A 13802-nucleotide genomic window follows, 5' to 3' on the forward strand; every position below is an offset into this window, starting at 1 on the left:
ATAACAAAAGTAATGGGAATCAAACGTTAAACTTTCCAATAAGGAAATATCACAAATAAATTATGAGACAGACTCAAAACCATAATGTAGTATACACCATTTACCTATTAATGTTAAAATGAACTAAATGGCTTTATGGGATACGTAGTGTTTTCTTTTACTAATTGTTTTTATAACAAGAAATTGTTGCTCTGTATATTAATATTTTTATGCCCGTGAAAATGGGTATTGGGTAAATTCCTTATGAAAACCTTTTACAAATTACTAGGTTTTTTGATAAGCTTTTGTCTACATAAATCACACTTTCCGCAATCCCATGTGATCAAAATTTGACTAATTTATTTCACATATCAAAAAACTAAAAAATCAAAACTATCACATCGGATCTTTTAAATGATGTAAGATTCATTCCCTTCCATTTGAAATATAGTAGAAATAATGAAAGTGATAAGCATTATAAATTCGCTAAGTTTCAGTACATGCTAAATTGTATTTAATTTTTTGTAAGTTATCAAAACAACTAAGGCTTTAATTTTTTTTCAATTTTAAGCTTTTTGATAATTAACATATATTATAAAAATCATATAAACCTCTAAAAGCTGCAAACATTTAAAGTGTCTTTTGTTATTTATTTTTTATTGTTATTGGCTAGTAGGTAAGTACCGCTTTAAAATACCCACATTTCTTTAGAATCGTATCTACTTTATATACAAAGTGCGTAAGGAATACAATTGAGAGGCATTTTAGTAGTTCTCTGGGCAACATGCCTTTCAATTGCTTCATGTGCAAACATAACTCAGTAATTAAAGCTTGGATAAGAATTAGCCAAAAAAAATCAAAAGCATGAAACAGCTGAGCCCTATTTTAAGAATTCAAAGCCAGACGTCGGGATTGTACAAAGAATTTGAAAGTTTGATGTTATATGTATTATTGTCTGTGTTTCGTGCTAGTGGTAGTATCAGAAGCTAGCAGTATTTCCGCCAATCACCTTCAAAATGGTAAGTATTTAATCATAAGTTCCTCTGTACATGCCAAACCACAATGCTTGCCTTTTAGAGTGAAGAATTGAGCAAAGAGCAAATTGCTTGTGAGTATTTTCTTCAATTTTTTTAAAATAAAGGGCTTTATCCGGTAGTCATGCCCAGTGTGCTTCCCAAAGCTTTACGTCTAAAAAGTATTTCTTAAGCAAGTTACCACTATTACAATTAGAATTTGTTTATTCCGAAAAACGTTAGACTGCATTTACTTAAGAGTAAACTTAACTTAAGCGTAACAATCAACTTGTAATCGATTCAATTAATCTTCCTCAAGAATAATTAGGTATTATACGGTCATGATATGCTTCTAACACATAAAAAGTAAATGGGTGGTAAAATTGGACACTGCTGAAATTAATATGTGAAAAAAAATATTGGGGATACCAGACAAAAAAACAAGTAAAAAGAAATAATTGCGAAAAAAAAAGTTATTGTCTTCTTTAATTATCGGCAATCTTCTTAATTAGTCTAAGGAAAAGTTTGTGAGTAAAGCTAAATCATAAAAAATATTTGAAATACTCGAACTTATATATTTCGGGGATGAATAGTTTCTGTTAGTAGTAGAGCCCAGATTTATACCGTTTGGCCCATCAATAGGTATTACTTTAATGTGTGGAAGTAATATGTTTATATTTAGATAGCACCAGAAAAATCTGTTGAGTCCTACTACGTAAATGCATTGGGCCAAATGAAATGGATCTAAAAGTTTGTTTCAGAAATCCCGCTTTGTTTATTTTATTTCTGTATGTTGCGACTTGTGTCTGTCAAATTTAGACAGAAACCATACTGAACTTACTAAACGAATTTTTTTTTATTTCAAATTATCTATTGGGCCAAATTATGTGGTTGTGTCTGGCTTGTATATGGGAAGTATATGAACCATATAGCTGTAAGAGCAAATCGTCCATGGTTGACCGATTAAAGCCTTTTTAGAATAGCAAATGAATCAAATTATTGTTTATACTATTATCATTTACTTTCATGCTAATTATCTACATGAATTTATATACATATGCATGAAATATTTTGTATTTTTCAACACTTTAGTACTTAAAAATGCTTTCGATACATTTGACGTCGAAAAAAAGGGAAGCATCGGTACAGTTATGATTGGAACAATTCTTGGAATGCTAGGGATTCAAACTACTGATAAAATGCTGAAAGAAATTATTGACGAAGTCGACGAAGATGGTATGATTCTTTAATATTTATAATTTCACACACTAATTATATAAAATTTGTTATTTAATACACAGGTTCTGGGGAACTTGAATTTGAAGAATTTATTATTTTGGCTTCAAGGTTCATGGTTGAAGAAGATGCTGAAGCACTTCAATCTGAACTAAAAGAGGCATTCCGTTTGTATGACAAAGAAGGTGAGTCTTCTTGAGTAAATGCTAATACATAAAAGGTTTAAGAAATCTGGTATAAATATTCTACCACTATTATTAATGAGGCACTTTGAATATTTGTATATAATGTATAAGTGAATTCATTTTTTAAATTAGTCTTATCCACCACAAATAACATCAAATTTTACCAGTATTTGATGTCTATAACTAAAGATTTTAATGTAAAAAATTGTTTTATACAGTAAAAGTGAATTTTCATTTCTTCCTCTTTTCAAAATATTATTCTGGGAATCGAAGTCGAAATGAGATCAGTTGCGCTATATTTAAAATAAGCATTTTAAAATCAATTTAAATTGTAATTAGATATCTATGGGTCACCACTTAATTTTAATTAATTTAACTTAAATTAAATAATAAAGTTTGTTGTTTAAATTTAATTTAAATTAATGCCTCTATGAACACTTACACATTGTATGTACAAAATTTCCAAAAACAAAAACAAATAGGAAACCACCCCTATTTCAATACCACCTCGACGGATTTCGAGTATGATGGTTTGGCTCCATACTCAGCAGACAGCCCTTTATCACCCTGAAAAAATCAGCCTGTTGGCAATTTGTTTTTTGAAAAATGATGTCATCACTGGACTAGATTGCTATATCTAATTTACAGGCAACGGTTACATATCAACTGATGTTTTAAAAGAAATAATTAAAGAGCTTGATGACAAAATAACGCCCGATGAGCTGGAAGGAATGATAAAGGAAATTGATTCTGATGGATCCGGAACTGTAGATTTTGACGGTAAAAAGATAGAGCACATTTAAGAAAATATTATATACTGCTGTTATTTTATTATTTTTCCAGAATTTATGGAAGTGATGACAGGCGGTGACGACTAATATACTTCATATTAAACAAAAACGAGTTTGTATTTGCAAAATCGAAATGTAAATAATATTTGTTTAATATAAATACTAAGTGAAAAAATGTTTTAAATCATCGCATTACACCAAACTAACGGGGGCCGGACTGGTGGTTTGATTTCGGTGAATATTTTATCGGAAATGTATAAAATCTAGGAATTGTGTATAATACCTAGGAAATGTATACAATGCAGAGGCTATTTAGGAAATCTATAAAGTATTGTTTGAAAGATTTTTTAATAAATACATATCCTGGGAAATGTATATATTTCCTAGGAATTGTATGAAATTCCGTTTTTGTACTAGGAAATGTATAAAACTAATGCTTTCTGTAAATCAAATGAATAAAACACGTTAGTGAACAATGAATCGGAGTTATCTGTGTTTACGCGGTTCTAGTGCGATATCCCATGTATATGCATTGGTGGCGTTATTGTTTGGTTAGGTTAGGTTTGGAGATGTATACCCACTAGTGCCGTTATTGTGTGGTTATTAGGTAGATTTATGACAGACTGGAGTTTCTTTAGTGTCCTTGCCCTGGCTGATATGCTGGAATAATGTATGCCTTATTATGATCTCCGCCCCCAACATATATATATATATNAAAGAATATATATATATATGAAAATGACCAACATTATCACCTCTACAACATACTAAAAATTCAAGGTCATCGTGTTTGCTGAAACAAAAATAACCCCGTCACATTATTCTAACATCTAACATATCAGTCCAAATTGACTGCCGTATTATTGCCTATTTAGTATTACCTGTAATACATTTCTAATTGCTATTTAGGAAATGTATAGATTTCCTAACAAATATTTCTAATATAAGTAATTAATTCCACACATTTCCGGGAGATTTTAAGAATTATATACATTTCCTAGGAATTTTATACAATAACGAATTGCATACATTTCCGGTAACAAATATAAAAGAAAGACTCAAAAATTAAAGGAAAGCAGTAAACAAAAACGCTAAACCTAACCCCTCATATGCCGTAACCGAAGCGCACTCGCCCATTTAAGAGCCAGTTACTTCATAACCGAACCGTACCAAGCGTTTTAAACCCCTTAACCTTCCTTACACAGAATTAAAAAATTAATTGGACAACAAATTCCAGTTTCAATAGTTCATCAAAAATTAATAATTAATTAATATGTTAAGTAAAATATAGACATGCTCTGTAAAAAGTGCAGAAGCTAAGCGGAAATAATTTTATTCTTAGTAAATAAGTAATTCCAGTGTTTTCCGTAGTAAACTATTTTTCTGTATTAATTAATTTTTTGTTATGTAAACATCAATAACAGCAGAAAATAAAACTGGAAGCTCTCGGTTAATATACTTAATGTACAGTGTACCAATCGAATATTAAAAAAAAAACCCGCATCAGTATCCACTTTTATTCCAGACAGTAACTTAATTACCCAAATTTACCTGTCATTTTGTAAATCGACTCGGTAGACACTTCATATGTTTGTTTTTTTTATTGATAAAATTAATCATCAATATATTATGATGGATTAAGTCAGGGTATGGTTCCCTAATTTTTTCTTTCTATATAAAATATTTCTGCTCAACTATAGTTAAGGTTCTGTTTTGACTACCGGTATCAAATAAGTTTGTGTCATGAAGTTGACCTTACTTTTTTTACCGAAAAAAGTAGATACCAGTTCCGAGAGGCTAAACTATAGTAGGTATAAGTAGCTGCGTTAGGCTGGGTTAGGTTAGGTTAGCTTGATATCATATTAAAATAATTAGTATCTCTAAAACATTTCCGTTAAAACTCGTTTTATTGTAATGCTACCGTATAGCTATCAACACACTCCCAAAACAATTTATTGAATTACACATTGATGTTCTAGAGGTTTGTTTGAACGTGTATTCGATAGGTTGTTGCTCCTGGAATCCCTAAAGGTTATCGTGCCATCTAATTTAAATGCTGTCCTATTAAATGCAATAAGAAATACAATCAATCACGTTACGCTATATAAAATCACATCGAATGGATAATCAAGAAATAGTATTAGTGCACCTCTTGTAACGTTGTGAAACGCTTTAAAATACAGTAAGAAGATGAGTAAAAGCGAAAGTTATAAATTGGTAGGAAAATTCTTTACAATTTATTTGTTTTCACCCCTAATATATATTGATTACAGGATGAACTTGATAAAGAACAGATTCAGAGTAAGTACGTNAAACCCGCATCAGTATCCACTTTTATTCCAGACAGTAACTTAATTACCCAAATTTACCTGTCATTTTGTAAATCGACTCGGTAGACACTTCATATGTTTGTTTTTTTTATTGATAAAATTAATCATCAATATATTATGATGGATTAAGTCAGGGTATGGTTCCCTAATTTTTTCTTTCTATATAAAATATTTCTGCTAAACTATAGTTAAGGTTCTGTTTTGACTACCGGTATCAAATAAGTTTGTGTCATGAAGTTGACCTTACTTTTTTTACCGAAAAAAGTAGATACCAGTTCCGAGAGGCTAAACTATAGTAGGTATAAGTAGCTGCGTTAGGCTGGGTTAGGTTAGGTTAGCTTGATATCATATTAAAATAATTAGTATCTCTAAAACATTTCCGTTAAAACTCGTTTTATTGTAATGCTACCGTATAGCTATCAACACACTCCCAAAACAATTTATTGAATTACACATTGATGTTCTAGAGGTTTGTTTGAACGTGTATTCGATAGGTTGTTGCTCCTGGAATCCCTAAAGGTTATCGTGCCATCTAATTTAAATGCTGTCCTATTAAATGCAATAAGAAATACAATCAATCACGTTACGCTATATAAAATCACATCGAATGGATAATCAAGAAATAGTATTAGTGCACCTCTTGTAACGTTGTGAAACGCTTTAAAATACAGTAAGAAGATGAGTAAAAGCGAAAGTTATAAATTGGTAGGAAAATTCTTTACAATTTATTTGTTTTCACCCCTAATATATATTGATTACAGGATGAACTTGATAAAGAACAGATTCAGAGTAAGTACGTAGGTTTTTGTTTTAGTTGTTTGTGTAAAATATCGTCTTTCATATAACGTTTTTAATCATTAGCTTAGAACAGGGATGGCGAACCTTTACGTATCGATGTGCCATTTTTATAAATAAAAGTTTAATCAGGTCATAGACGTGCGATCAAATAATTTTGTCTCTGTGATTATTGGGAAAATAATAATAATAAATATTATCAATTCACAATTCTTAATTTTTTGCAAACAATTGGAACATTTTGCAACGTTTAAATTATGCGTGTAATTTAAATTAAAGTAAAATTAGTGTGACTTCTGTTTTTGCAGATTAGATGACAAATAACTAATGTTAGGGTTGTAAGATTTTACTTTTAGCAGAATGCATGAGTCATCTGCCAAACGGTTTCTGAAAATTCCTTGATTAAAGAAATAAATTCTTTAGTAACTTAGTCTTCTTCTTTCTCATGCATTTCTAAATTGTTGTTATATTTTCTCAAATTTGGAAAATAATTGTAGTTTCTTGTGATGATGTCGTTCATCAAAACAGGCAGTTTAGTCTCAAAAGCCCGAATGACATCTATCATGAGGATAATTGTTTTATTTAAGCTTTTATGAAGCTTCACGTTTAAATTATTTGACGTAACGTGCTCAAAATATTGTGTTGCGTGTCACTAATGGCATGCGTGCCATTGGTTCGCCATCCCTGACTTAGAACAATACATAGCTTCCATATTTAGTTACAGTTAGGTATATTTTAAAAATGAATACTTTAAAAAACGAATTGTTCGAAATGAATTACCTAATGCATACAATTGTATCAATCAATGATTCTCGCTTAGCGAGGAATTGAGTAATGAAAATGAGAAATAACGTATTTATGTAATAACAACTAAATTTAGCCTATTTATACTATTATTACCAAATATTTTGTTGAGTACTATTCGGAATTGTTTTTACACCATTCTTATTCTTCATTATTTTATGAAATAAGTAAATAATTTATGTTCAATTAAAAATTTATTGTTTATCTTATAATTTCTGGCAAAATAAAAAAATTTCATGTAACTTTTTCATGCAATTAAATATGTTATATCTTCGATACTCCAATCGATTTGTTCTTATAAAATGTTCTTTCAGTGTTAAGATCTACGTTTAATGTATTTGACGTAGATAGAAAGGGTTACATTGAAACTGATATGATTGGAATAATTTTGGATCTCTTAGGAACACAACTTGATGGAGATGAATTGGAGGTAATTTCATTGGCAGGGTAGCCATCAGTTGCTATATAAACTAAATTAACTAATCGAAAGACCTTTTATATATTATAAATGTTACCGGAAATGTATGAAATCCGTCATTGTGCCTATACAATTCCTAAGAAATGTATNCGTGTAATTTAAATTAAAGTAAAATTAGTGTTTTTGCAGATAGATGACAAATAACTAATGTTAGGGTTGTAAGATTTTACTTTTAGCAGAATGCATGAGTCATCTGCCAAATGGTTTCTGAAAATTTCTTGATTAAAGAAATAAATTCTTTAGTAACTTAGTCTTCGTCTTTCTCATGCATTTCTAAATTGTTGTTATATTTTCTCAAATTTGGAAAATAATTGTAGTTTCTTGTGATGATGTCGTTCATCAAAACAGGCAGTTTAGTCTCAAAAGCCCGAATGACATCTATCATGAGGATAATTGTTTTATTTAAGCTTTTATGAAGCTTCACGTTTAAATTATTTGACGTAACGTGCTCAAAATATTGTGTTGCGTGTCACTAATGGCATGCGTGCCATTGGTTCGCCATCCCTGACTTAGAACAATACATAGCTTCCATATTTAGTTACAGTTAGGTATATTTTAAAAATGAATACTTTAAAAAACGAATTGTTCGAAATGAATTACCTAATGCATACAATTGTATCAATCAATGATTCTCGCTTAGCGAGGAATTGAGTAATGAAAATGAGAAATAACGTATTTATGTAATAACAACTAAATTTAGCCTATTTATACTATTATTACCAAATATTTTGTTGAGTACTATTCGGAATTGTTTTTACACCATTCTTATTCTTCATTATTTTATGAAATAAGTAAATAATTTATGTTCAATTAAAAATTTATTGTTTATCTTATAATTTCTGGCAAAATAAAAAAATTTCATGTAACTTTTTCATGCAATTAAATATGTTATATCTTCGATACTCCAATCGATTTGTTCTTATAAAATGTTCTTTCAGTGTTAAGATCTACGTTTAATGTATTTGACGTAGATAGAAAGGGTTACATTGAAACTGATATGATTGGAATAATTTTGGATCTCTTAGGAACACAACTTGATGGAGATGAATTAGAGGTAATTTCATTGGCAGGGTAGCCATCAGTTGCTTTATAAACTAAATTAACTAATCGAAAGACCTTTTATATATTATAAATGTTACCGGAAATGTATGAAATCCGTCATTGTGCCTATACAATTCCTATGAAATGTATAGAATTCCTAAAATCGTCCGGAAATGTGTGAAACAGATTATATTAGACAATTTCCTAGGAAATCTATACATTTCCTAAATAGCAATCTGAAATGTTATAGAGGTGATAATGCTGATCATTTGCATTATATATGAAAGTATGCTTTTCGAAGACATTATTTTAGCATATCAGCCCGCCTCCGGCAGGGGTGTTAAAGTCATTAGAGAAACCCCGAAATAAAAATGTCCAGTCTCTCAGAGTCTCTGAAAGTGAGACTCGAGTTTCTGTCTCTCATCGAGTCTCTCTGCTGTCGCTGAGAGAGACTGTCGAGAGACTGTCAAAAAACTGTTTAGCGTCTCTGAACGAGAGACTCGAGTCGCTCATTAGACAAATCCTCATTTCGAATCCAGTCTCTAAATGAGAGATTCGAATCTCTGAACGAAAGACTCGAATCTCTCAATAAGTGGTGTCTCGATAGACATGGTTAAAAGTTCAACATATTTCAGAGATCCCAGTCTTTCTACGAGAGACTCCAGTCTCTCAATTTTTCGGTTTTAGTCATTCAGTCTCTCTGTGAGAGACTCGAATCTCTGAATTAACAATTTTATCGTTCGAGTCTCTCATACGGAGACTGAGAGGTTCATAAAAACACCTAAGCAATAACTGAGAGACTGTGAAAGACTGTGAAAGACATTCTCAGAGACGCTGAAAGACTTTGATAGACTGAAAATTTTTGTCTATGGACTGATTCCAGTTTTGTTAATTTTATAGATTGATAGCCTTGGAATGGTACATATATTTTCTACATTTCATACATTTCCGGTAATATATACCTATAAGTACACTGTGAATCGATATTATATGTCTTTTAACACATATGTATTTTTTTAACAAACTTTGACTATATCAAATCGACAAACTGATTCAGAGCTTAATTTAAGTGTGTCATAAATGAAATTGACGAGGATGGAAACGGTGAAGTGAGTTTCGAAGAATTTGCGAACCTGGCAGCTCGTTTGTTGGTGGAAGACGATGAAGATACGGAAGCTATTCAACATGAATTAAAAGGCGCATTTCGACTATACGACAAGGAAGGTACGATCGTTAATATAGAAAAATAAGTAATTAATGAAGGCTTCTAGAACAATTAGTATATTGCTACATTGGTTTTGCTGTTTTAATTTAAATAAACTACCTAAATTTTCGGACACATCTGAAAATTATCGTATAAGCCAATCATTAGTTGAGTATTTAGGAGGTTAATTTTACTCAGGTCTGGGTGAGTTGCACAGTTTGGAAGCTTTAGATTTCTTGTAAGCTTCTCTAACACATAACAAAATATAACTGATTAGTCAAATTTAATATTGCTTATCATTTTAGATGGCTAGATATATACCTAAGTCCTTGCATAATACGAGTTAAAGCAGTAGTTTCACATTTAACTCAAAAACATGTTATATATGTAATGTATTTGGATAGAAGAACTTTTAATAATTGTGTTACAAACAAATCATAACATAATATTAAAATTTAATTTTTAACGAAATTGGATTTTCGGATTCTAACCGTATCTTATTGATAAAATCTCTATGACAAACCATCAAAAGTGTTCGACGTTTCGTCTCCTATCACAAGGGACATCCTCGGTAATTTTACGTTACCGATTCAAAATATCTAACGCTGCTGCTAAACGTTGAACACTTTTTACGTCACCATGCACCGTCATGGGGATTTCATCAACAAGACACGGTTAAAATTCCGAAATCCAATTTATTCAAACATCAAATTAATTTTTACTTTTGTATCGATATTGTATTGGGTGGCTTACGTTAGTTTTAAACAGGAAACGGCTTCATTACTACCGACGTGTTAAGGGAAATATTGAAAGAATTGGATGAAAAACTAAGTGACGACGAACTTGACAACATGATCGAAGAAATAGATGCAGATGGATCTGGCACAGTAGACTGGGAAGGTAAATTTGAAAAATGTAATTCAAAGCATTATTAGAAAAAGCTTTTTTGTAGAATTCAAAGCCGTAATGATTGGATGAATCATCAATTGCAAAAAGGATCCTTCTGAATCAATATTGCGAGTCTTTTTATATTTATTTACTTATGTACAAACATTATTAAATCTTGAATAAAATATATCTATACGTAATTATAAAACTTAATAAAAATGTTACACATTTTGTAGGAAAATTGTCAATCCCTTGATCATCATCATCATAAGGTCGGCAGTCCTAAGACTGATTGGATACGCACCTTCACTCTTTTCTATCCTGAGCTAATCTTCGCATTTCCCTAAAACTAGAACATCCCACATCTTCAACTATTTGAGAATAGTAATCTAGCCTAGGTCTACCTCTATTCCTCTTAACTCCTGTTTCTGTCTCTGATATGTCCCTGACTAGATCTTCATGCCTGAGAAGGTGTTCTACCAATCTATCTCGCTTATTTCTTATTAACTTTCATAGAGTCCTCTGTTCTCCTATTCTTTCTAGTACCTCTTCATTTATAACCTTTTCTATCCACGATATCCTCATTATTCGCCGTTCGCGAGCATAAAAGTGACTTTTTCTTATTGATGGCAACTCGACCCTGCACTATTCTCTTTTTTATATCCCTACTACCCCTTTCGTCCTGACAATACCTTGCTAATAATACGAAATAATAAGGAAATTTTTATAAAAATTCATAACGGTAAGAAACGAAACTAAGATTTACTTCGTTATAAAATCGAAGCCAATGAAAACCTAAAATATATAAAACAACATTTAGCAAATGTGCAGGCCGATCGAGATTAATCAATTCCTGATTTATTAAAAAAAAATATCTGCTTCTATATTTAGAGAATTTGTTGCGTTCTTAAAATCTCTTAGGCTGTGAAACTGCACACACATGTACCACCTATATCGGTGTCCCCATCCAAGTCTATTATTATAAAAAGGCATTGATTGACTTTGCATTCGATAAACAAAGTCGTGCCTGGTGCACTGTTCTAATTTTTTTTGTCAGTAAGTACTCGCAGCCTCTTTCGTCGAACTGGTAAGTAGATCTATTAACAGAGTGATAACCATAACAATTGCAAAGTAAAATGCAAAATCTAATTTTCATTTGTAGGTGATACAGCAATTAATTATTATTGAAAATTCATTAGCTTTTCCTGCAAAATGGCAGACGATAAAATAATCACCGATGAAGTTAAGCAAATGGTTGAGGAACTTTCTGACAAACTTGCTATGCAAAAAGATCAAGTTTTGAGTAAGTTTTGTACATAACTGACATATAAATTGCGCAGGCACAAAAAGCTTAATAAAAAATACTGTTTCTCAAACAACAATAACAAAAGGGTTTTTCTATTTCTATCCAAATATATTTAATTAATGTGCATTTAATTAATAATAACTATTTAATTAATGAGAGCGATTAAGTGTACCACGAAAAAGCAAATTATAATCATAATGGTGTAATTGGTCACTTTCACTTTTTGATTAAGTCTATTTTGTATCAGAGATTAATTCGCAGTATAATTAAGGATTGTAAATTATTTTTTCTCGTAATATACCACACTTTAGCAATAATAATTAAGATTAAATTGCAGTGCTCTATAGGACATTCGTAGCTTTCGATGTTGATAAAAAAGGCTTCCTTGATCTTGAGATGATTGGTCAAATTCTCGACATGTTAGGGCATCAGTTAACTTCTGATGAACTTCAGGTTAGTATCTATCAATAATCTCATTAACAGGATGAAACATATGTCTAGAACTGTTTGTTTTTTAAAGGCTATAGTTAATGAAATTGATCAAGATGGAAACGGCGAGTTAAGCTTTGAAGAATTTAGTTTGCTGGCATCCAGATTTGTAGTTGAAGAAGAAGAAGACACAGAAGTAATATTAAAAGAACTAAGAGATGCGTTTCGGCTTTATGATAAGGAAGGACTAGGCTATATCACAACTGATCTATTAAAGGAAATTTTAAAAGAGTTGGACGATAAGATGACTCCAGCCGATTTAAATGAAATGATAGAAGAAATTGACGTTGATGGTTCAGGCACCGTGGATTGGGAAGGTACGCTTGATTAATTATAGCCTATTGTTTTTAAAGATATATAAAGTGTTTGTCTCTTCTTTTCAGAATTCAAAGCCATGATGATTGGCTAGTAAGTGCCGTTGTAAAAGCATACGCATCTAATTTTAATTAATTAAACGTTCGTGTTACAAGGTCACCCACGAAATACCAAAATTTTGGGCAAACGCCAAAGCACTGATGGGCTGTACATATTTTTAAGTTGTTTAGATTTTATTAAAAAGTAAATAACATACTTTAAACATTAAAGAATTTTATTAAATAACGAATCAGTTTTTAAAGTGAAACCATGAGGAACAGACGAATTATTAGGAAGGAAAAATTTGAATAGTTTCTTTTAGTGCAGAGTTTTTTTGGTCTCACCTTTCCTTGTTTTTTGGCAGTATTTCCTGAAGGTATAAACCACAGTTAAGAAAGAGATTACAACGTACCCCTTCTTAAGCATCTCGATCTGTAGATTATGATATTCGCGTAAACATCACTCTCAAAATATGTTTAAACAGGGTGATTGATCTAAACCGTTCAGAAGAATAGCAACAATGTATAGTCCTCCTCATTATGACAATGTTTAATTTCCACAGATAGGAAATCAATTACAAGAGCTAAACACTATATTGTGAAAAAATTGAAAAAAGAAACAAAACTCACCATTGTGGTTGCAATCCGATCCGTCTATCGCTATCCCTGCAATAAAATAGAAAATATGTTTTATTAATATCTAAACCTCTCCTTTTTTACAAAGCTATTTTTTTTTTTTTGAATCGATACCTAATGCAAAATGATCTCAAGATAGAATAAATAAAACAAGACATTTTGAACTCTGTTACTTTACAAGTACCTATTAACAACCAAAGACATAATAGGGTTAAAATGTGCACGATTTTTACCTCTTTCTGGAAAGGTCATATATTAAAATTTGGATTATTAA

The 13802-nt window shown here is 31.0% G+C and overlaps 3 protein-coding genes across 3 annotated transcripts; all 3 read left to right on the forward strand.

Annotated features, from left to right (window-relative positions):
- Positions 1 to 747: 747 nt before the first annotated feature.
- Positions 748 to 3291, forward strand: LOC108736537 (troponin C-like). Its single transcript, XM_018468999.1, has 6 exons — positions 748 to 998; positions 1057 to 1087; positions 2085 to 2228; positions 2294 to 2413; positions 3062 to 3193; positions 3257 to 3291. The coding sequence occupies exons 1-6, from the start codon at positions 996 to 998 to the stop codon at positions 3289 to 3291; spliced, it is 465 nt and encodes a 154-aa protein (XP_018324501.1). The 5' UTR covers positions 748 to 995.
- A 2431-nt stretch (positions 3292 to 5722) lies between these two features.
- LOC112904306 (troponin C-like) lies at positions 5723 to 10893 on the forward strand. The gene is made up of 6 exons (XM_025974020.1): positions 5723 to 6239; positions 6296 to 6323; positions 7448 to 7563; positions 9723 to 9876; positions 10625 to 10756; positions 10809 to 10893. The coding sequence occupies exons 1-6, from the start codon at positions 6213 to 6215 to the stop codon at positions 10832 to 10834; spliced, it is 483 nt and encodes a 160-aa protein (XP_025829805.1). The 5' UTR covers positions 5723 to 6212; the 3' UTR covers positions 10835 to 10893.
- Positions 10894 to 11721: 828 nt separating this feature from the next.
- On the forward strand, positions 11722 to 13123 carry LOC108736536 (troponin C-like). Its single transcript, XM_018468998.1, has 5 exons — positions 11722 to 11831; positions 11907 to 12047; positions 12388 to 12503; positions 12571 to 12856; positions 12923 to 13123. The coding sequence occupies exons 2-5, from the start codon at positions 11957 to 11959 to the stop codon at positions 12946 to 12948; spliced, it is 519 nt and encodes a 172-aa protein (XP_018324500.1). The 5' UTR covers positions 11722 to 11831; positions 11907 to 11956; the 3' UTR covers positions 12949 to 13123.
- Positions 13124 to 13802: the final 679 nt, after the last annotated feature.

The sequence above is a fragment of the Agrilus planipennis genome, unplaced genomic scaffold (assembly GCF_000699045.2).
Source record: "Agrilus planipennis isolate EAB-ADULT unplaced genomic scaffold, Apla_2.0 scaffold130, whole genome shotgun sequence".
Taxonomy (NCBI): Eukaryota; Metazoa; Arthropoda; class Insecta; order Coleoptera; family Buprestidae; genus Agrilus; species Agrilus planipennis.